The sequence below is a fragment of the Epinephelus lanceolatus genome, chromosome 17 (assembly GCF_041903045.1).
Source record: "Epinephelus lanceolatus isolate andai-2023 chromosome 17, ASM4190304v1, whole genome shotgun sequence".
In the NCBI taxonomy this organism is placed as follows: Eukaryota; Metazoa; Chordata; class Actinopteri; order Perciformes; family Serranidae; genus Epinephelus; species Epinephelus lanceolatus.
The window spans coordinates 12,438,143-12,462,260 of NC_135750.1; the positions used below are offsets into that span (position 1 = coordinate 12,438,143).

The 24,118-nt window shown below is 41.2% G+C and overlaps 1 protein-coding gene across 9 annotated transcripts in view; it reads left to right on the forward strand.

Annotated features, from left to right (window-relative positions):
* Positions 1-462: 462 nt before the first annotated feature.
* Positions 463-24,118, forward strand: part of rtn4b (reticulon 4b) — a 39,964-nt gene continuing 16,308 nt past the window's right edge. Inside the window, exons 1-4 of one of the 9 annotated variants that reach the window (XM_078161004.1) lie at positions 536-1,237; positions 9,050-9,088; positions 12,469-12,522; positions 14,096-15,973. In XM_078161004.1, coding sequence (XP_078017130.1) covers positions 685-1,237; positions 9,050-9,088; positions 12,469-12,522; positions 14,096-15,973 — 2,524 coding nt within the window. In that variant the 5' untranslated portion in view covers positions 536-684. Of the gene's footprint in view, positions 1,238-9,049; positions 9,089-12,468; positions 12,523-14,095; positions 15,974-22,257; positions 22,456-24,118 lie in introns of those variants that run through there. The other 8 variants (XM_078161005.1, XM_033612427.1, XM_033612428.2 and 5 more) reach the window with 8 other exon arrangements.

The following is a 24,118-nucleotide window of genomic DNA, read 5'->3' on the forward strand; positions in this document are numbered from 1 at the left end:
ATGTAATCAGTTACTTTTCACCAATGCTTAAATGCAGTATAAAGTCAGTGAACTTTGAATGTAATGAGACTTGCTGTGTGATAAAACTTTTGAAGTATGACCTTTACTAGACACATTTTAAATAATGGTATTGCTAAACTTCAGGGTACTTCCTGCAGTACTGCTGGTCTTTGTCTGACAAGTGTTGGCTGGACAGTAGCCGGAGGAGTTAGAGTAAAAAATAAAAAGTCAAAGTTATGTAATAAGTGCCCTGCTGGAGCTGAAGTTATGTCACAACAGAGTGAACTTTCTGCTCCTCCTGAGTTTTAGCGGTGGTTTGGTGGAGGAGGTGTCCCATTACACCTCCACTCTGCTGGGCGGGGTCCGCCCCTATTTTGACACACTCTGATTGGCTGACGGACACGTCACTCAGGGGTTAACCCGCAGGTAATTGGTCAGCGGAGTTCCCTTCCTCTCCTTCTCAACTTCACAGTGTCCATCTCAGACTCGGGTCCGACTCGTCTGTCGTGCGGTGCACTTGTCCAACTTTATCCGGTGTCAGGAGCAGACATACCGGAGGAAGTTACCGGCGTGGTTTCACAGCTTTTCCCCGGGTGGAAGTTTGTTACACGAGGTAACTTATCCGAAAATTGCTGGACCTGAAACTTTTTCCACCTCAGAAGACAGTTTGGGGAAGAAAGAAAAATGGCAGACAACGAGCACGTCTCTTCCACCACTCCTCTGTTCGGCGACGAGGTGCACCACTACCAGCCCGAGCCGGACTCCGAGCAGGACAAGCCCAAACCGGACCTCTTCAGCATGGATGATATTGTGGACTTGGTCGGCGGGGCTCAGGACGCCTTGGACCGCCACTTAGCTGAAGACAGTGCGCCACGCGGCTTCACAGACGACTCCCTCGCGCTTCCAGAGGAGCCAGTAACGTTACCAGAGCCTGTCCACGTAACGGAACCGGAACCGGTGCCAGAGGTAAAAGAACCCGAACCGGAGCCCGACTCCACCAGCTTTTCTTTTGTTCCTGACACCCCTTCTTTAACCACCGAGGAGCCTGAAGTTGTCGCCCCCAAAGCTGAGCCCGAGAGCACGAAGATCGTACCGGAGCCACAGGCTGCCCCCGAGCCCGAACCTGCCCCGGCGAGCGACGCCCTCCCAACGGCTGAACCCCGGAAAGCAGCCCCAGCCCCCGCAGAGACAGCAGAGCAACCTGCGGTGACAGAGGAACCACCGGCTCCAGCATCTTGTGAGTGTCTGAACGGGAAAACTGCTTTTAAATGAACATAAGGGCTAACTTTTAGTCATTTAAACAGACTAACAAAAACATTTAATTCATATTTATGCGTTAAATTTAGTTAAACGGTGGTTTAACGATCGTTTTCCATCTTTCTGTAACGTTAACGTTGCATCTGAACAAGGTTAGCATTGTGTGCTTGTCAAGACGCCGACATGGAGATTAATAAGTGGGGGTGAAGCGTTACATTTATTTATTTCACCAACTTTTATTCAGCAGTGAATAATTTTAAAATGTGGTAATTTAATCCAGATTTGTTACATTTGTGTACCGTCACGGTGAGGCTAGCCGGTTAGCTAGTGATGCTACTCCTGAGGGGAGCGGATTCATCATTAAGCTAACCTGCTGTTTGACAGTTGGATGTCCGGTGAAATGGAGAAAACATTTATTTTAGCTAAACGTGTGTGTGTCCTTTTTTAATATACGCTATGTTTGGTGTTTTTTGCACAGTTCCCCGGTGATTAAGCTAACACGTTAGCCCGGTTTTTGCTGTGTTGTCGGAATGCGGCCCACCTGTTTTGACAAATAAACGGCAGGAAGCATAATGTGAACTGTTGCCTGGATGAGGTGGCAATATTGCACCATTTTAGCCTTCAATTGTGTGTTAACAACTCGCTCCTTCAATCTAGCACGAGCCCTGCTTTTATTAAACATTTTTTTTAGGGGGATGTATTTTATTTATTCCACCGTTATATTTGTCATTATTGTGTCAGACTCAGCAGCGCCCATCTGCTCTGTGCCTCTACCCGCTGCGTGACCGCGGTGGCTAACACCAAGTTCCATTATCGGACACGGCGTTTTAATTGATTTTTGTCACTTTAGGCACAAACAACAAAGAAAATAAGAGTGCTGCAAGGGTATCAGATACCCGGGTATCCATTCCCTGTAATACAAAGCTCAAAGGCAGGGCAAACACGCCCGATGATGTAAGGCTTCTCCACACCGGTGTCAGGTTGACTCCAGTAGGCTAACTTAACCTAATGACACGATTCATTTGAAATCCGGGGATTTGCATTAAACTATATGTGAGGCTATGTGACATGTCACTTTTAAATCAAGTCGGATGAATTAAGTAAGTAAAAAAGCAGCACGTTGGGGTAAGAACCTGTCCGATAATGGAAGCACGCGGCGGTTAGCAGAGCACGGTGTACCAAAGCTGTAACCCAGAGATTAGTCACAACAAAGGAATCTGCTCTGCGTCCACTCCCTGTCGGCTACCCCAGCTTTTCTATATTACTACCACAATAACTTCAACGCCTTGAATCAGTGTTGTATTTTTTGCTCTGTTGTCGGCCTGGTTTCAGTCAATCCACCCCCCTTCATCTCCACCCAAACCAACACCCTAAATCTGGAAAAACAATGTAGCCTGTGAGGCCTGTGAGCCTCCTTGTGTCCCCTTTAAGCTGCTGTCACACGTCTGAGCGCTCTGCAAGTGGCGTTTTTTTGTGATTTAATATCAGAAAATGTGTATACCGAGCAGATGCTATTGTTGTTATTGTTGTTTATGGGGATGTGGGAGATAGGTAAACAGGCCTGTCTTGCCTCTTCCAGGCATGGGAAGCAGGCAGCAGAGAGGCAGGGTGGGGCTGCTTGGCAAGGCCCACTGATGGAGGTGGATAAACTATGAGCTTCAGTTAACGCATCGCAGTCACAAGTCTGAACAAAAGACATGAATTCATTCATGTTTTCTCACACTTTGAGGATAATTAACCGACTGAATTTCATTTTTAAACACATTTCCTCTCCTCCATTAACCGTTATCACTGTAATACACACTTCTTTTCCCTTTTTAAAAGTAACTCTTCTTAAATATCTGAGTTGAGTTAATTGGACATTTTTATGATGACATATTACCTTTCATTGTCTTTCCATATTATGTGCTAAATCTGAGGATATCAAGTTAAATGTGACCAAAAAGTGTTGACATGAGATGTAAGGGGCCCTGTGCTGAGTCATAAACTCCCCTTTTAGCTATGCTTTTCAGCATTATTATCTTTATTCAATATACAGAAGATGCAGACAGGAACTTTCAGAAGAGAGTGGCATTATTTGATATGCATACTGGACTACCATGCCACTGCAAAAGCAACTATTTTGATGATGAATAATTGTTAAGGTAATTTTTCAAGTAAAAATATTGAACATTACCTGTCTCCGGAGTCTCACCTGTGAGACTTTGCTGTTTTTCTTTGTCCCATGTGACAGTCAGTTGGAGATTTTTGGGACAAACAAAATAATCTCTTTGAAAATGTCAACTTGGGTTTATAGTACCTGACATTTTTTTATGATTGTAAGACTTTTATGCACTGAATGATTAATCGAAAAGAAAATCAAAAGCTGTTAAACTAGTAGTGAACACTGTATTTTATTTATCCCTATTTTGTTGTGTTTTTGCAACATTTAAAATGTGAGAACTTTGGCTTCCTTTTTTACATTTAAAAAGGGATTTGGACAAAAATTCTTTGTTTCTTCAAGTAAAGTATCATAAAAGGTAGAGCTGTAACACTCAGTTGATTAATCAATTAGTCTATTTAAAAAAAAACTTGATTACTCTTTTAGGTCATTTCCCAACAAAAATGACAAACATTTGATGGTTCTAGGTTCTCAGATGTGAGAATTGGCTTCTTTTCTTGGTTTTACTGTAAAGTAAATTAAGTGATTTAGGGTTTGAACTGTATGGCGGATGTCAGCTTGTGCTGTGGAATATTTCAACGGGGCTTTTTCACTGCCTTCTGACATTTTATAGATGAAATTGTTAATCGAGTAATGGAGAAAATGATTGGCGGGTTAATTGATAATGAAAATAATAATTCGTTAAGGGCCCTGTAAAAATAATTTTAGCACTTATTGATTTTTTTCTTAGATGATACCCAGCCCCAGTAACGAGTTTTTCCACATTAACAATGTCTATAATACATCGTTAATTATTTATTTGAAATATGCCTCAACCTCAGTGTCAAAGATGAGTAATATAACATTGTCTGTGAGGAAAATGAAAAGGACTCTGCAGCCAGATATCAGCCCACACACTTCTTCTTCTCGTCTTTAATCTATCTTCTCTTCTCCAAATATGAGTCTGATCGGATGAATCCCGCTGTGACTTTGCATCACACAGATTCACGCCGTCACCCTAAAAGGGTGTTTGAAGTGAGTTTTCGTCCCCGCCCTCGGTCCTGTCAGACGGTGTGACTGACACCCTGGTTAATCGATGATCACTGCCGGCCTAAATCTTATTTTTGGGTCACCTACATCCGTCAGTGTGTGTTTGTGAAGAGCTTGTGATGTGGTCAGGTGGATTAGATGGAAAGGGGAGATGTCAGACACACAAGTCACGGAGGCTTAAAGCTCAATGTGTGCTGTCCAGTGTTGTTGTTTTCGTTGTATCCTGGTGAAGGCTGCACATAAGTGGGGTTAAGTGCTTTAGAGTCAGACCCCCTCCACCCAAAGCAACCACACCAGGCTGCTTCTCTCTGTTGTTTTCACCCTGCTAACACAGCAGCTGGCTTTCAGTCTAAAAGTATGTCAAAATCCTGAATATAATGAGAACCACATGTTAATCTGTTTTAAATGTCGCCTCTTATCGCTGTGATAAGCATAGATATTTCTACAGCTGATGAAACTTACCCGTGTTGTGCCGATTCATCACATTAATGCTGATTTTAGGGCCTTAGTGCTCTTCTGAGAAAGCAAAAAGTTGTGTTAGTCAGGTAGAAATTGCTAGTTACTGTCACCAGATTAATTAAAGATGCTCTCTGTGATGTTATTTTTGTTGTTTAAAAATGTTTTAAGCTGAAATGATTAGTTCACAGACAGAGATAATTAGAGTTCAGTCATTTTTAACCAAAAATAGTTGAAAAATACATTTGTCATATCAATGAAAAGAAAATATTTTTTGGACTTTTTGTTGAACAAAAACAAGACATTTAAAGACGTCACATTGGGCAGCCCCAAATATTTTTGATACTAAGGTACTTTTTTGACTACAAAATAAACATAATATTTTCATAAGTCCTTTTATCAAAGAAAGACAAAGCTCTCAAATGTGCCTCAAATTATTCCCCCTTTGCTAAGTCCTGCACCTCAAAAGTAGACTGGCTAATCATAGTGGAGCTTTTATCAGCGAAGTTTCCCTTTATATTCATTGTCTTCTGTGGCGATCAGCAGTGATGTGGTGGTTCACTTTTACACTGTGATCTGTAGCCTATAATTCGGCTTTAGCTTCTGATTATCTTTGTCTTTTTAACCTGTTGTTGCTACTGAGTCAGTTTGACATCCTGGATATATCCTTCAAACAGATTATTGACCCTTCTGTCCAAAAAATGTTGTCATATTTCTTCAGGGAGTGCAGTTAGTTACAGTGTGGGCTCCATGCTTACTCTGACAGCTTGATAGATCATCACAAAGGGGCTTAGCAAAAGGTCAACTGCAGTAATTCAGTTTAAGATATTAGTGCTTCCATTCCTTCACACACGCACTTGTTGTTTTGTGTCTGTGTTTGTCTTTAAACATGGTACAGGCGTTTTCTGTGAGGGTCACAAAGTCAGCTAGCCTGTTACCATTTGGTTAAAATCAGCATGTTGTTGATATAGTACTTTAAAGCCGTAAGAGATATATGCGAGTTAAAATAAGGTCTAATGGATTTGCAAAACATTTCTGACAATGGTCCCTTAAAATTAGGTTATTAAAGCACAGGTATGTCATGAGCCGGACATTTTGAGGTGTAAAAATAATTGCTAATGCTACAGAGAGACTGTTTCTAAATGACCCCGAACCATATCTGTGACATTTCTAGTTACTCATTGATCGACATGTACTGTAAGTTAAAATCAATACGTCTGTAATTAGATGAAATCAGATGATGACATATGCTGTGTCTATGCAGTGCAGAGCTATAGTAAGGTTATGGTTAGCCTAGCTTAGCATAAAGACGCAGGGGGAAACAGCTAGCCTGGTTTTGCCTGTCTAACTCCTCTGCCATTTATTGATTAGCAGTGACAGGAAAGCCAGAGGTTGAGACTGCACATGCATATCAGACTCAGCCCTGCTTTGATAATGGCAGAAAACCGATTATTATCAGGTCATGTCAGCAGTTCAGCAACATTTAAAAGTTATTACAGGGTGGATGTCCAGACAGCATGCAGATCAGAGTGGTTTGGTTTTAGCTGGAGGCCAGTTTCCCTCTCACTCTGTTTCCTCTGTCGACAGGAACAGATTAAATTAATGGAACAAAGCTGAATCAGAAAACACAAGGTTTTGATTTTGTTTGCTCTTTTTCCACAAAACTGCTGAACGTCACAGAAACACCGCAGACCCCACATCATAGCGGGCCTCTATTACATGTGCTTTTTAGCAGAATTACATAACTGTTTTTGTAGGTTTTGTAGAGAGACTGCAGCAGAGATGGTGAAATCAGTTGTCACTGCAGATTTTCTATCTGTCATTAAACTAACCAGCAGAAACCAAAGCGACCTGCTCTGGTTAACTGTTAACTTTGTTCAACTGTTCTGTAGATAATGGAAAGAGTCATGTTGCATACTTTCGGCTCTTGTGTATTTTAAACTGACAGGAAGCAGAGAATCGTACATTGAGTTCCTTATGTTACAAGATGGCAGCAGGTGAGAAGTTGGCCTGAAGTCGTATCAGTGTCAAGCTGTAAAAGCATTCCTAGAGATACTTATAGCTCAAGGAGGAGACAAATACCTCAGCGTGTGGAGCAGGCCTATTCAACTGGTGGTCCACGGGCCAACTTCAGCCTGCTGATCAAGCCAGACCGGCCAGCTGACCATTTCTTCAGTTCTGTTTAGAAATAAATAAAAATTAAAACCTGAAGACCAAGACATTTTGCGACAGTAAATCCTTCAAACCAGGAGAGCACTCTGTGCATTTGGCCTAACTGTCTCTGAACCCCACAACCCGCCAGTGGGTTAGGAAGGCATGCTTTCTTTCAGAAATTGACAAAATTATACCATTTAGCATAGTCGGAAACTGTAAAAACAAAAATTATTGTCAGATTTTCTCATTTCCAAAGGCCCTGGAATGCATCATGTGTGATGAATGCTTTTGTAAATGTCACCAAAAATTTTAAAATTGTGATATTTCATGAAAATAACTTTATTCTACATGTCTTATTTTAAAAAACGCCAAAAAATAAGATGTTAGTGCTAACCAGACTATAAATTTTTTTAATTCTGCACTCCTCAGCACAACTGTGAAGCCATGAATGACTCAGCTGAGATCAACACTCACGTGACAAAAATCCAGTGAAACTACAACTGAACTGCAGGCTGTTTACACAGAGTAGAGCACAACAGAGGTTGTGAGTAGAAGTTGTAAAAATGTAAATTACAGCATAGCAAAATACAGGTTTTGAAAATGTGGTGGTACTTTGTGTCAAGTGTACGTACATAATGAGAAATGTAACTAGCTCAGGGAACCGTCCCTTTGCTCTCTGATAATGTGGCCCCCTGTAGGATGTAGTTAAATAGCCCAGGTGTGCTCGATTCCCACTGTATGGCTGTTTGGTTGTCTGAAAATTCAGATTTTGTTGCAGTTGAACAGGGCTTGGTGATAAAATTTTATTACATTATAGCGCTTAGACTAACAATTAAAATCAAGAACAATATCATAGATTAATCTATAGTGAATATGATTGTTTGTATAAAATGTCAGAAAAATAGTGAAATAATAAAAGAAATCTCTGTATTTTCACCAACAGTCCAAAACCAAAAGATATTGAAGGGCCCTGTTTAAGTGATTTACAGCATGTGGTCTAAAGTGCGTGGCACAAGTGCATTTAGGGTGTGTCCAACTCCACTTTGCTAGTTAACAGTGCATAATCTTGGCACATAGTAAGGCGCACAGGGCAAAGGGGTTGTATTTAACCCCTTAATTAACCATAGCTGTTATGGGTGTAATATGAATTCAACCAATCAGAGTCATCTCCCATTCTCCTTTAAACTGGTATTTACATGGTATTGATTCTGCAGACTGGAGAAGTGAGTGGTTTTCTGCTAAGAGTAATGCAGTAAGAAGAGTGATGTCACTGCAGCAAATATCCTGCAACATTTAAGCATCAGAACTAAAAACTGTATTTATAAACTTGACAGAGAAAACGGAACTAACCTTTTTATCCTCTGAAATAATCAGTGAAGTAGCGCTGGACCTCGTGTGTAAATGAAGGCAGCGTCTTTCTTCCTCAGAAGCCTTGAACCAGGCAACCATTGTAACACCTTTTAATATAGACGACAGTCCAAGAAAATCCCAAAATCATTTATATACCTGTCCCATGTAAATATTGGCTGGCATTACATATTTCACCTGATATTTGAATATCAGAACGTGTGAATTGCAGCTTCAATCAAGCTAAAAATATGTGGCAAAGTTTAAGATTTACCCGAGGAGTCTGAGGTTTTAGTTGGCTGGTTAAAAGTGACCATAACAACTAATTTTATATGGTCAAGCTGTCAAAATCCTGAGCTGCAGGTTTTAACTGACTGCAAGTCGGGGAAGTGTCCGTTGTTCCCAGCTATGTTTAGGATGGCATGTGATGTTAACTAATCTGGTTACATTTGCTCAGGATGGCCCAGGTCCTACTGTATGCAGTCTAAAACTTAGTCTGTTGGTGTTTACAACCTTCAGATCAGATGTTGAACTATACTGGAAAACATATATGGATCCTATGTTTCTCTTATATCTCAGGCTGAATGAGCTAACGTCTACTGCTGTAGTTAATGTTAAATGTGTCTTATTGGTTCAATCCTACAGGTCTTCTTCATGGCTGGAACATAAACATTGACAGCAGAGGTAACCAAACAAAACGGCCTGATATGAATAATCAGTTTGGCCCAATGATTATCAGATTATAAAATCAACATGAATTTGTATGAAAAACTAATACTCAAACAAACAAATTTGATAATCAGCTTAAGATGCACCGTTGCTTATGATTCATGCAGATTTTTGACTTTGATTGTCAAAGCTTGATTTCTGTCCTTCACACTCATAACATGATGAAACTAGATCATATATTGCTAACCTGAAGAGTGTATCTGAGTGTTGCCCTGCTTCATATTCACAGTAGGAGCTGTTCAATGCACTCAGAGCTGTCTCTTGTCTACTTTTGGTCATCTAGTGCCTTGCTGAAGAGCACTTCGCCAGTTCATGGCACTCACCTTTCCCTGTCCTGTATTTTCCCAGTGACTTACAGGATTAAGCCTCTGGGAAAGTTAAATACCTCTTTGTGTTTTAGAGACACGAACATGGATGTAACAGGAATTATAATGTTGACATGGATTCAGTAAGTTACACTGCAGGCTACAACTCAGGGCAAAGGTTTGGCCTATATTCAGTTACAGTTAAGCAAATTGGCACCAATAAAAGTATGCTGAATTACCTATTGGCAGCTCGTGCCTGCAGTTTACACATGGATGTACAGACAACTGTCACTGTGATGTTGAAGAAAACTTAAAAACATGAAGATTTTCAAGGAAGTACTTAGCATCTTTCTTTTTGGTATGATTTCTGAGTGGATTTATAATGTTAATTTATAATGGACATGGATATAATGATATCCACTGAAAGCGTAAATCACACTGAACCTAAAATATGTGTGTCATATCTGTGTGTTCATATTTGACTGAGTTATGACATGGAGGTGCCATTACACCTGTGTAGTCTCAGCCCTGCCCACCAGAATTAAACCAATACTGTGGGCTCTTACTGCACACTCGAGGGAAGACGTCTAACCCATTACAAGGGTGTTAGCCACTTGTTGTAATCTGAAACTTCTCATTGTCAACCTGACATCAGTTCTCCATAATGTACTGCTGGTACCTCCAGTACTCTGATATAAACCTGGTTTACTGAAGGTTTCTCAGGTGGGAATGTTTGTAACAGAGCTTAGCTCTGTTTTGCTTTTGACTTAATGGGCTCAGAAATGGGAGTTTAGGACTTTTTGATCTGAGCTAAGGACTCTTTAATCTGGGCACAATGCACTGTTGAAGTGTTCTCTTGGTGGCCTTTCTTTGTGGTTTGGACTGATAGCTCGCTGGATGTTGGATTATCTTGATATCATGATATTTGACGTTATTTTTCCAAGGCTTATGAACTACTGAGAATTTCATGTATCCTTTGTACTATTAATAATCATTTTTGTTTGATTTTACACCAGCTGGCACTCAAACTGCAACAGGTTGTGTTGAAAATATGACTATAATTTCCTAAAATCTGTTTGCACATAAGTCTGGGAAGAAAACGTTTTGTGTAGTTTAAGAATTTTGCTTCAGTTTTCATCCATTACATAAAGTTGAAGTATTATTAGTCGTAGTTTATTCATTAGCCTTTTTTTATCTTTCACTTTGGACTACTTGGATTTTTTTGAGTGTCCCATGCAGTTTTGTTGATTTGGTTAAAGAAAGCATTCCTGTTTTCAGTTTCCCTTAATTTGATTCAGTTTAATTCACTTTCACAAACCATCTGTGTTTTGGCTGAGCTCACAGAGCACAGAATGAAGTTTCTTATCTTTCTTTGGCAGCACCACAGATCAAATCACTGAAGTCATGTTGACGTGTCAAAAGTGCTGTGTTAATTACAGAACTACTGAAGCTTTGAAAGTATATCACTGTATTTGGATCGTATTCCTTACATTTCTGTTCAGTAATGTGTTTTGTGTGCAGATGAATCACCCGTGTTGCCCTCCTGTTGCTCACTTCTGTGAAATCTGAGGATTACGAACAACTTAGCGTAATCACTTCCTCCTGATCAGAGGGAAATTCTTTCCATTCTTGTGTCTCATCACGACAGCTGTCCTCTTTTGTGTGCTTTCAGCCTCCTTTATCTTTCTTCACAGCAAACTGTCATGTGCTGCTATGACACTGACGTTCACTGTGTTCTGCCCTCCCCTCACTGCCAGATAAAGCCTTTAACAAATATTCAAATACAACAGAGAACTTGTTGAGTTAGCATTGTAAACATACAGTATCTCTTTCAGCATCCTATGAATGTTATGCTCTTTAAAAAGCATTAAGGTTTGATACCCAGCCTTAGTTATGTAGCCAGTGTTTTATGGAGAGCATTTTAAAATTAGGTGAAGAGTATCCTGCAGGGACTCATGTGTCCCCCTTTGGTTTTTTTCTTAACTACACACAGAAGCAGTAATTAAGACATCCCAGCTGAGAATTGCTGACATGTACCATTATGTTAGTTTGGGGATGTGGTTTCCACATTAGGCAAGATTGAGTGGATGCCGTTTGTATGGCACACACTCTGCTAGATGCGTACCCTACACTGTAACCTACAGCATAGCCTGACGTGCACCTCCCCAGAAATGTAACTTCAAATCTTGGTGATGCAGACTTATTTTTGTTTGCTATTAATTTTTGCGCGTCCTTGAATGCAACACAGACAGAGCTCTTTTAGCTGCAAGGGTAATTTATGCAAGTAAGCCATAGGCTCATTCTAATAATGTTAGCATGTTGTATATGCGGGGAAAATGTGTCTGGTATAAGACAAGTATTTTGTCTGTGAACGTTGTGTCTTACAGTGGAGCCAAATTTTGTACTTGTGTTTGATATTGTCTTTATTAAACTTTGTTTTATGTGTGAGCCAACTCGTGTTTTAGAGGTGTAATTGCAGAGTGGTAGACACACCACCGCACAAGTATAATGCTCATACCGGTGTAGGCTACAGCGTAGACTCTGTGTGGAGCAGTGGTTCTTAACTGGTTCAGCCACAGGGTCCTGACTTCTCCTTAGTCATTAATTAATTAGTCATTAATTGTTGAATAGTTGAATATATTCACAGTCATACTTGCGTTTGGCCATGTTGTCAAGCTAGTTTGCTGTCTCTGTTAAGTAGCTGTCCACTTGTCACTGGCTCTACAGCAGGACACAGCACTTCAAAATGAAAGCTCTGTGCCGGTAATGCACTGTACTTCAAAATAAAGTGTGGTTTTTTTTTTTTACAAACTTGACACAGTTGCGGTCCATTCAGAATGGACCTGCGACCCACCAGTTGGGAACCACTGATGTAGAGTCTACGCACAACTTTAAATCAGCCTTCAGACTTTGTACAAACCTCAAACCCCATCCCTTTGTAATGGAGATGCTATCTGTCACTTCCCCTGGTCTTTCTCTTCTGGGCTGACTAAACTCACTTTCTGCTGCTTTCTATTGTTTCCTCCACAGATGTACCTTCTCCTTCTAAAGCTCAGCCTCATCCTCTGATGCAATTCCCTACAGGCAAGTTCTCTCTGCTCGCTGTGTTTCCCCATGTCCTCCTTTATTTTCTTTCACCACTTCTTAAGTTCTTTCCCCCTCCGTTTGTCATTTGAAGTGGCAAAAATAACCCTCTGCATGTAAGAAGCCGTAGATATTTGTTGCCTATAATAGCATTTACATAGGATGCTTGTGGGTTTGTATCTTTAAACACTAAACTGGATGTCTGACTTTGCTTGTGTTGCATTGTGACTCACATGTGATTGTTGTTGTAGAATAGATTGACATGAACTTACACAAGTAGTATAGTAGGAATAATGATTCTCCTCAGAGATTGACAGAAACACTAATTTTTATACCTAACAATATTTAATGAACGTTCTTTGAGAGGAATCATTATCTACCATCACTTAACAGTTTGTGTCTGTAAGATGGATTGGGCATGGTTTATTGGCGCCAGACCTGGGGCAAAAACATAATTTACCACCATGCATCAAACCAGGGTGGTAAATACAGACCACCAGACAAATGCTGCCAAATCCTGACTGTGGAAGGTAGTCTTCTCTCCCAAACCACACTGGAAACCAGATATTTTTGTCCTGTTTGATTCTAAAAAACACAGCTGATTGTTCAGGCTGTGGGTTGACTACAAATTAGTTTCCTTCCCTACTCGAGTTGCGCCTACACTCAAAAGATATTTCTTTGTCTTTATAGGGTCTTATTTTGCAGGTTTGGCTTTTACATTTTCCTCTTGATTGCTAAGAACTGAAGGTGGGGCAACATTACTTTAGCAACATGAAGTAGGACAAGCAACAACTGGACATCAAACATATTTCGAGAGAGTATAGTCTTTACACTCTATCCATCAAAAACTTTTGCAGAGCCACTTCAGGGTTTCCTTCAGTGTTTTATAGTGGAGGTGGGCCACCTCTCCTGCTGAAACAAAGACCATCTCCACTAACATCATAAAAGTAATTCACTTTTATGAAATCATCAGGGAACATGAGCAGATGCAGTGATCTTCGTTTAGTTGGTCATCTACTAACTAAACTGAAGATGAGGTGAGATGCATCAAGACCTGGGTGGCTTGCCACCACAGGAGATGATTGTCTGAGGCAAACCCTGCACTGGTTTCTTCAGTTTTGACCAAATAAACCAAATAACACCAGTAACAATGAAGGAACACATAAAATGAGACCATGAATCTTTTGCGTGTCATTTTAATATTTCACAAATCTGAGGAAGATTCAAAACAGTTATTATCAACATAATTTCAATTAACAATCAATAGATGAATAATTCTGGCTAGCTTGTAAAACTCTTTGTACACATGATTTAAAACATTCTAAGTTTTTTAGCTGACAGTGTAAACCTAACAGTTAACAGAAAAATCAGCCAGAACGGGTCAGTCATTTACCAAGTGGTGTGTGAACTGTCTACCAGCCCCAGCCAACCTTTTAGCAGCACTTGTCTGGTCTTATCTTCTTTTAAATGTGTATAGTAACTGTTCTACCCAGGTGTGGTGGGCACTGTAAGGAATGGAGTATGTCTTTGATATGTGCTGTATTGCATTCTCCCTCCTCCCTCTCTACTCAAGCACTTGGGCAGAAGGGTGATTCCCCTGCTCCCATCTCTCCTATCTCCCCTCTTCACTCCCCTGACTCTCTGGAGGAGCTCTCTCTGACCGAGAGTCCCAACCAGCCCCCTACTTCAGGATTCGCTGCATCCTTGGGCTCCTTCTCCACTGAACCCCCCACTACTCATTCCAAGGACATGCCTTGGGTGGGTGAAGAGGGTGACTCTGGACCGGGCCGTAGTAAGATTAAGGAAGACCTTCTAGATCCGTTAGCTGGTCCATACCTGAGTTTAGGGAAAGACCCAGGGCCTCATAACCCGTGTGAAGACAGCGGAATTTCCTTTTCACCTGAGGAGAAGATGATTAGCTCAGACAGGTCCTCCACTGGCCCCTCCCCCGTGAATCCCCAGATGAAGGTCCCTGAGTCTCACCTTGCCTCCTCTAACCCAACAGAGCACTGGGATTCACCATTCCTATCATCTCAAGACAACTCCAAGGTCTCCATGGATACCTTCTCCAAGGACACAGCGCCCCTTAGCTCTTCCAGGTATGAGCAAGACCTGCACGACAACCAGTCTGATGAAGACGATGACCTGATGTATGAGGTGAAGAAGAATAATAACCCATTTGAAGGCTATTCCCCACTGGCGGACAGTGGCTACTCCCATTTTGGAGACTCCAAGTCCGACAGCAGGGCCTCAAAAATGTCAGAGTCCCCCACTCCCGATCTGGTCCAGTATGGCCAGACTGGAGAATCCCAGGATACCCCACCATCTTTCTTAGACGAGGGGAAAACATTTGAGACGGGCAAGATGGCGGCCGACTCGCTCATGCAGTCAGCGAATCAGTTCTCATCTGGTCTGAAAGACGATGATGAAGAGGAAGAAGAGGATTCTGCTTTGCCACCATCGCTTCCGGACATCCTGAAGTCTTCCCCTCTCAACCCCGACAAACTGGACTCCGGCTCCTCAGAGGGAAGCCCGGAGGAGCAGAGTCCCATCCTTGAACGGAGGATGATGGAGTCACCCAACCCTCCAATCAATCTGTCAGCTAACAACCCGTTTGCCTTTGATGCTAAAGTGTCACTCCTGAAAGAGATGACTGAGGAGATGGAAGTGAGAGCGGCCGACAAAGCAAAAGTGGAAGACGACAAGAGCTTTGGCGCCTTCGATCTTGTCAAAGAGGCAGAGGAAACCACCCCCACCAAGGTCAAAGAAGAGGAACCAGTCAAGATCGAGCAGAAAGATTGGTTTTCAAGCCACGATTCTCCCAAAATGACCGAAAAGTTTGAGCCCCTTGACTTCCAGAGCAAAAAGACCCCCGCTGAGGATTCAGATTCAGAGTCGCCAACAGCAGACTCCCTGTCCCCGGTCCTAGAAGCAATGGCCAAGAACCCCGCCAGCTTCCAGGTGGAAACTGAGAAGATGGACCAGAAAATGGAGGTGGAGGAACCAGAAGTAGCTGAGGAGGTCTCCGAGCATGAAGTCTCCTCTGAGGAGTTTGAGTTCATTGAGCGACCACCCAGAGGAGTCATTGATGAGTTTCTTGAGGCTCTGGATACTTCCAAGTTTGCCTCCTCCAAGCCCCCAGAGATCCCCATGGATGATGATCTAAGCTTTGGGCAGAAAGATGTGGCTCCAGTTTCTGCTCCACCTGCAACAAAAGTAGCTCCACCTCCCCAGGTCGAAGAGGAGGCTCCAAGCCAGAGCTCCTACCGCCTCCTCACCCAAGCCTCCCCCCAGAAGAGCAAAGCCGAGCTGGAGAAGCTCGACATTCAGCAGCCTCCAACCCAAGCTCCCCTCACCCACTCCCCTGTCGGCAAACCAGAGGAGGTGGTCGCTAAGAAGAGCGTGGAGGGCGACAAAGGGTTTAAGCTGCCAAACGTGAACATAAAAGCAGGTAAAAAAAATCAGTCCCGGCATGGAAACCACACTCCCACATCCTCCTCAGTTTTCACTGGCACTTCCATGTTCATCGACGTAATATTCATCTTCACGCTTTTGTTCTCCTCAGTTATTTCCTACCAACCAACCAACCAACCAACCAGCAGCCAGTATTTTACTGTAGATCCCATCTCTTTCCCCTTAGCATCTCCTTTCCTTTCTTGCATTGTCCATTTTTTTTTTTTTTTTTTTGCATTTTCTTTGAACATTAACCCTCGCATTTCTCTGGTATAACTTGTGTGGTTGTGTGATTCGACCTCTTTGCTTTTGTTGCATTTTGTGCATTTCTTTCTCATCAGAATAACCTCATTTCTGTGTACGTGATCATTTTAGTTTTGCTTTTTTACATTTTAAGATGTGGTAAGTACTACGTCATAATGGTCATTTTTATTTCTGTTCTTTTTGAAACATGATCCCCCTTTGATTGTCTTTTTTAAATCCACTGAAAAAAGATGCTTAATATTAACGTACTTTATGTATGATGAGCAGAAATGAGAAATCGTGGGATACAGACAGGTGTTACCAACCACAAACACTTATACAGCCATTTTTTCTCCTTGTCGAATTACTTCTCTGCCTGCTTTTAGCTTCTCTCGGCTCTGGAAATAACTCGAGATGCCAATCTGAAACCCAACACCACCTTATAGACCCCAGCAACCACTTACAACTGCATATACACTCATACACCCAGAGCTACTAACCACACCCAGTTACTGGTTCTGATTTATTATGTGGTTCATAATCTCTCCCACACCCTGTAATAACTGATTGCATCAGATTTTATGCACCTGAGGCTAAAAACTGAAGATCAACCTCTGTGCCAAATACCTTGAGCTGTAATGACTTTAGAGGTTGTTGAACTTTCTTTTCAGCAGCCACTCTAACCTAAACGAGTTATTTTGCCAGATGTCTTTTTAAAACTGGTTAATTCTAATAATAAATGACAGATTAAGGTTTCTGGAAGATCAAGTGCACACTATACTCAGGTGCCTTAGATCACAAGTAGCGTTCACATAAAAGCCAGACTTGAAATTAATTAATTAAAAAAAAAGCAATGGTAGAAAGCTCAAATGGTGTTCTTGATGCACCAGTGAATTCTGTCCACATGAGAGGAAATGAGTTTCTTGGGAAAGTCACACTGCTTAAGTACAAAAAAAATGTAAAACCCAATCAAGAAGTAATTTAAGATGTTTAATCAAAAAAAGACACAAATAGCACAAACTGAATATCTTCAGGTTTTGAACTGAGGATGTCAATGGTTGCCTAGTAATTGTTTAACCACCCAGAATATTTTTGACCAGTTATGCGTGTGGGTTTATGTTGCCACTCTTAAGTTTAGTGGTAGTGCTAGCAATGTGCTGTACCACATTAAGAATAAAGCTAATAAGATATTCATGCTACAATAGTTAACTAACCTTGGCTGCTCTGCTCTTCACACCACCCAGGTTGGGTGGGAGCTAGCAAGTGGCGCTGCTCATGTGGTTGTCACTGCTGGTAACACAGTCCCAGCCCATACTGGTAGGATGACTTTGCGGCGTAAACACAGTGCCCACTCTCCAGTCTTCCTATGGTCAACTTGGTAAGTAAGCAACTTCATTTTGATTTGCAAAACCCCTTTAGCATAGTTAGCTTGATTATCACTGATAGCAGCATCAGCATGGCTAGTGGTGCTAACAATGCTAAAGGGCTTTTTCAGCTCAAAATGAAGCTGTATTCTCACTGGAGCCATCATGGGTCAGGATGGCATTACCAGCCGTAATCAACAAATGAGCAGGGCCACTAGCTAACTCCCACCTGGTGCTCAGTGCAGAACGGTCAAGGGTAGCTAACCACAGACTGGAGGGTTGAGAGTGGGCATGATATTTTCACACTTTAACGTGGCTAACTGTTTATCAGCACAGCCAACAAAAAATAAAATGAAGGTCAAGACATCTACATCGCAAAACATAAAAATTTCACCATCACTAAATAGATAGCGCTTCAAAATTCAGTGCTAAAACTAAGTGAGTCGATAGAGCACAGGACTAAAAGGAAAGCACCTCTCGTTTTTCATGTTATATTGTGCTTTTTCTTAAGTGACCCATTTAGTTACCTGTTAATTGGTGTCAGGCTTTTGTAAACAAAATAATTTGAAACTGACATCACTATTTTGGTCTATTTGTTGGACAAAATTAAAAGACATCCTGTTGGGCTCTCAGAACCTGTATTGAGCAGTGTCCTCATTTGTTTTCTAAAGAATCATTCAGTAATTGTCAGTCGCAGCTCTGAGGAGGATCGGTTTGGGTTGTCTGGGAGGGCTATGTCCTCTATTGTGGACATAATTCATGTAATTGATAGAAAGAGGCCATTTGGTGCTACCACACCTCCTTCTCTTCATCCAGGGCAAGTTTAAAATCTTCCCTTGTTGATATGTAAACCTCAGTGTTTGTAGTAGATCTTTATTGCACCCTGAGGAGACAGTTTGTCAGACAGATGCAGAGATCTTCAGGGCTTTTAGAAAGCACTGAATGGCCCCTGAGGCTCTGCTGCGTCTCTAAAGACAACAAGCGCTAAGTCTTCATTTTAATGGATGACTCAGTTTTATTTAAACTGATATTGATCAGTTAATATACACACAGTCGTATTAATGCCATCCACAGTGTTGCAGACAGCTACTGTGTAACTGGAGCAGTAGGACTTTGCTCTTTGGGACGAGCTGCCGACGCTTTAACTGTGTCTGTGTGTGTTGGAGGGATCTCCTGTTAATTAAAGCCTCCTCCTCCTCCCTGCATTGCGACACTGGCAGGCCCACAAAGGGTTCTCCGACCCAGAAACCACTCAGCAAATGTTCTTCATTATACAACTTGAGGTGCAGGGCTGCGACGTGAACATTAATCTCCTTTCATGCTGAGAGCAGCTCGCTTCATTTCAGACTTTTTCTCTGCCAATCTGAAGAAGATTTACTGATACTGATACCAGAATTATACTTGTTTTTAAACCGTTCTTCATTCCTCAGTTGTTTTATGTCTTAAAGTTTATTATTAGTGCTGCAAGTGATCTTTGTTTTACTTTATCATTTGTAATTAAGTTTCCCAGAGCTTTTATTTTCAGTCTAAACAGTCTAAAACCCAACGAGACTCAGTTTACAGTGACATGAAACAGAACATGTCAACAAAGATTTGCTGATATTGCAGTAATCAGCACCTAATGTTAAGTGTGCATGCACCAGACAACTCGTGCCATAATTAACTCACTGTTTACTTAGTCGCTAATGGTTCCCGTTGTAGATTAAGCCTCAAAAGAAATATGGAAAGTCCATCACACATTAACCACAGTGATACTTCAACATTTTTACTTGATGAATGATTAATTTTGTTTTTGATTTATTAATTTGCCATTTGTTTTAACAACGTACTTTAGACCGTAACATTGACCCCAACAATGGGATGAATTTTTAATTAATAAATAGAGCAGCGTGTTGAACAAATCACTGGAAATTTAATGTCTGAGCACATCCTGAAACTGCAGAGAGCTGATTTAGAGCAGGCTCCTCCAACTATGTAAATAATAATATGCCTGATATCTCTCTCACTGTTAGTTAATCAGCTATTTAAGGTGAAGTGGTTGCACTTCAAAATCAATATTCCCTTATCATGTGTTTAAATGACTTCATTAATATGCAGTTTGATGTTTTGAATTTTGGGCAGTTGAGACATGTCACATAGCTTCTGCTTTAATGAAAGCTTTACATTCACTTTCAAAGGGAAAACCATGATGAATTAATCAATAATAAATCAAACCGTAGTCTAACTCTAGCTTTATGATGTGTACAATGACTCGTGTGTGTCATCAGCAATGCAGAGCATAGTTATCAAGGTGAAGAGTTATGTCGGCTCTCTGAGGACACAGCAGCACAAACTTTGTACTTCTCTTTTTATGCAAACGTCTATTTCACCACCAAAATTCACCCTCTGCAGCTTTGTGTGGAGCAGGGCACCAGATAAGAGAGCCAGGAGGTCAGATGGACACTCTGTCGCCATCCTGAAATATCCCCTTTAAAGTGACAGTAACTTTTCTGAAAATAAAGTTTGTGTCGTATTTGCTGAAACTGTCAGTATATTCTGAGAGAAGTACATGAGAGCATGTCCCTCTTCCTCTTTCTACTGCCTCCTATGTCATTTAATAGAATCTACCATGGCTGAAAGACAGTAGTCTATAACACAACTGTCAGTCATGTCAATCACTGCTTGTGATATAAATCCATACTGTATGCGTACATCAGGTGTCAATGTTTGTCACTGATACAGAGGCACGTATACAGAGCAAAAGGAAAAATAGATGAATAAAAACCAAAAATAACAAGGGAAAACTATGAGCAGTTTGGCAGTGGGGCTCTCCTGTGATTAGCCATTTCAGCTCGATTGTTTCTAACATGGTGGCTGGATCACAAACTTTCTCATTTTAAATCTGAACAGTGCACTAAAGTATGTTTCTGAAAACATTTGAGGTGAGAAATAGGCAATGCATTAACAGAATCTTGATTCATATTTGATCAGCACTGCCTAGTTTGACAGTTTGACCACAGTTCAGAGTGATTGACATGATTGACAGCTGCGTGAGAGACTCCTCTGCTCTTATTGGTTGCTTTTGTTAATGTTTGGTAAGTGTGTGAATGTAGTGACAGTTTCAGCATATATGATGAAATGTTGGTTACATTAAGTGTGCTGAGCTCCAATCTCTAACTTTTTTTAAATTAAATGTGCTCTTGTTTGTGGACCTGTCCTCTAGATGAAGGATATTCACAGATAACTGATGCATTTTCTGTCTTCCTGTCAATGTTTTGTGTCACAGTTAAATGACCTTAATGAGTAAGGGCCTTTGAAGAAGAGGGGAGGCAGAGGGGTTTATATAATGAGACAGGTGCCCTCTAGTGGAGGAATTCAGTGAGTACAACCTAGATGATGAACTGCTGATGACCACTTAATCAAATGCTACTGGCAACATAAGGTTTTGTTTCTACTTGTTTTACACCAGATTATTTCAGTCTGTAAACACACACCAGCATTATTCAGATGTATTTCTTTGTTCTGATTCGTACATTATGTTCAGCACTGTCGTCAAACTGAGCTATCTTGGCAACAGTTGGAAAATGAGCTAATTTGGCAGGAAACCAGCCATTATTCTTTATTCTTTATCCCTTAGCTGCTTGTTGGCAACAGTGAAGGTGACTGGAAACCTCTTACACAGTTTACACCGGTCAAGGTATTATTTTCTAAAACATTCATCCAGAATTTCAGTGCAGATATGGAATTATTCCAGGTTTTAAGATAGCTTGTACTTTCTTACGAAGGTTTTATTTATTTAGCAAAAGTTCTCAGATATGAGAGAGAGAACTTTGACTCAGTGAAATGTAGTGATTTCAGGAACTATCTGATCAATCAAACAAAGTTGATTAGCTGGCTGACAGACAATTGACTGTCACATGAAGGTTCAGTACTTTTTTATTGATGTATATAATGATTTTATAACATTGTACACTGAATATCTTGTGTTTTAGACTGTTGCCTTTTTCAGAATTTTCTAATTCTCACCAGATTAATCGATAATGAAAATAATAATTTGTTGCAGCCCGAAAAAGATCTGACCAGATATTTATTGCCATCTTTCTGCACTTCTATAGTTGATACTCAGTGTTGTAGACACGCCTATGTATTTTGGTTTGACATACAGCCCTACAGGTTATCAGCCCTGTAGTTTGGTGGTGAAATGCAGTACTTTCATACCTCTGAGGACAATGTTTACTTTTGTTTTCAACCTGTTTTAATTTTAGAAAATGTCCATAGGTCTGTTGATTCATCCTGCTACAGTAAATACAACTGAATCACATTCATATAGAGTCAGAAGTCATTCATCTGCTACGTCTCACTGCTTCGTCAGCAGATTTGAGAAAGCAGAAGGAGGAGGGATGACAAAGGGAAAGTAGGGGTGAGATAAAGCATGAAGAAAGTGGGGGGCTGGAAGTTGGAGAAAAAAACGGAGGGGGAAGGGAAGGTCAGATTGGGCAGTGGTAACGAGGAGGAGGGAAAGGAGAGTGTGCCAAAAAGGCAGAGCATAGAGGGAGGAGGGTGAGGCGCAGAGGGAGGGGGTGAGGCAGGGACGTTTATAGTTGCTGCGTCAGAGCGCTGGCAGCAGACAGTCAGCTGACAGGAGGGAGTTCATTCGCTCGCTGCAGTCGTCTCCCCCACAGGAAGCCTTGCTCGGGTTCTCCCCTCCCTCCCTCCTCTTCTTCTTCTTCTTCCTCCTCCTCCTCCTCCTGCAGCCAAACACACACACACATTTACTGCCTCCTGCTCGGTCCGTCTCTGTCTGGAATGTGTGTTTGCTGATCGGACGGCATGGAGAACAACTCTGTGGACAAAAAGGAGTGCGAGCCTGCTGCAAAGCATTGGAGAGAACAGGGTATATACCTCCACCTTTGTGTCTTTGTCTTGTTGGACAGTTTCTCTGCTGTGGTTGGAGCAGGACAGTGACACCTCCACCCTCAGTGTGGGAGGTGCTCACTGCTGCAAGGTGCTTTGGGTGAAAACGCCATCCCAGATAGCTTGTTCTTTATTTTATTGCTTTGGCTTTTTTTCATGCTGACTGAAGGAAAAGGAGATTTGACACTGATGCTTAAAGTGAGAGGAACTCTGACTGATCGATTGGTTAAACAGAGTCAGACATTGCAGCACATTTAGCCGACCCACTGCTGGGTCCATTGATTCAAACACTGCAGGCTGAGGTTTGGGAACTTTGAGAGAAAAGATGTCAGGATGAAGAGGATATCTGTGTTTGATTTCATGGGGTGTTTTGAATGTGAATATTTACTCAGTGGTAGGATCGTATAGGGGAAATTAAAGAGCACAATTAAGGTTTGCCAAATAGTTTAAATCATGCTTCATTCATCTGAGGGACTACTTTTTGTCGACAGTGTAACTTGTACGTGATTGTGCTGTTTTCTTGCCTACGAACCTGGAGGCTCCGAGTCCTCACAGATAACATGATTGCTTTTTTTTTTTTTTTTTGCGACTGTGTGCAGGTCTGCAGCAGCAGCTACAGAGAGGACCTTTGGACAGTCAGCCAGTCAGCCACTGTGACCAAAGGTAGACAGTAGAGAAGAGGAGGAAGGGATTTGTGACGTTAGCTGGCAGTTCATTGGTTGGCTCGTGTGCCGAGGATATGCTAATGAGCTGGAGGAGAGTCAGGATAGAGCTTTCAGTAATTTGGCAGCTTTCTGCACTGGCCCCATGTTTACTGAGCGTGTGATAAACAAACTAACATGTTTGGTGTTGTAGAGTTCATGGATCATATTGTGTTCCCGCCTCTTGTGTCATTTTCTAAATTAAAAAATAGAGAACAGGTGACGTACAGTCGCAGTGTGTCTGTACAGCTGAAACTGTGGATTATTGTCATTTTGAGTCACCTCATCGTAGACCTGTCTGTCAGCAGAAAATTCTTGAGCAACTATTTGGGTAAAAGGTTCATTTTTCAAGTAAATATTGTTCATGCTTTCAGCTTCTGATATGTGAGGATGTTTTGCTTTCCCTTGTCATAAATCATGTAAAAGGAATTAGGGTGTAACAAGCAATCTGTAGAACACTTTGGGTTGTGGGACATTATGATGAACACTATTTTCTGACATTTTAAAATCAGTTAATCGAGGAAACAACAACTCTCTTGCCGTATTTGTCTTATTTTTGGATTTACAATAAATTAAAGGTTTTATAGATAATCTTTATGTAGACAAACAATTATAAAAATATTAAAAAAAACAATCACAGAGCTTTAAGAAAGGTGCGGAATAAAAGTATTGCTTTTCCTTAAAAAAATCTATCATCATTGTGAATAAATCATTGTAAAAATATTATCGATATAATGTATAATTATATATTATAGTATGATGACACGTGGCATCACAGTATCACATGGTATTTCTGTGTAGTCACCAATCAAGAGTCTTTGTAGTTGCAACTGGGGGTGGGCTTTAACAGTTTACCAGTCGGTTCAATGTCTGCCTGGTAACAGCAGCAGCGGTGGCTAACATCCCACAGCTAGCCATTAAATGCTCCCAACAAACTCACAC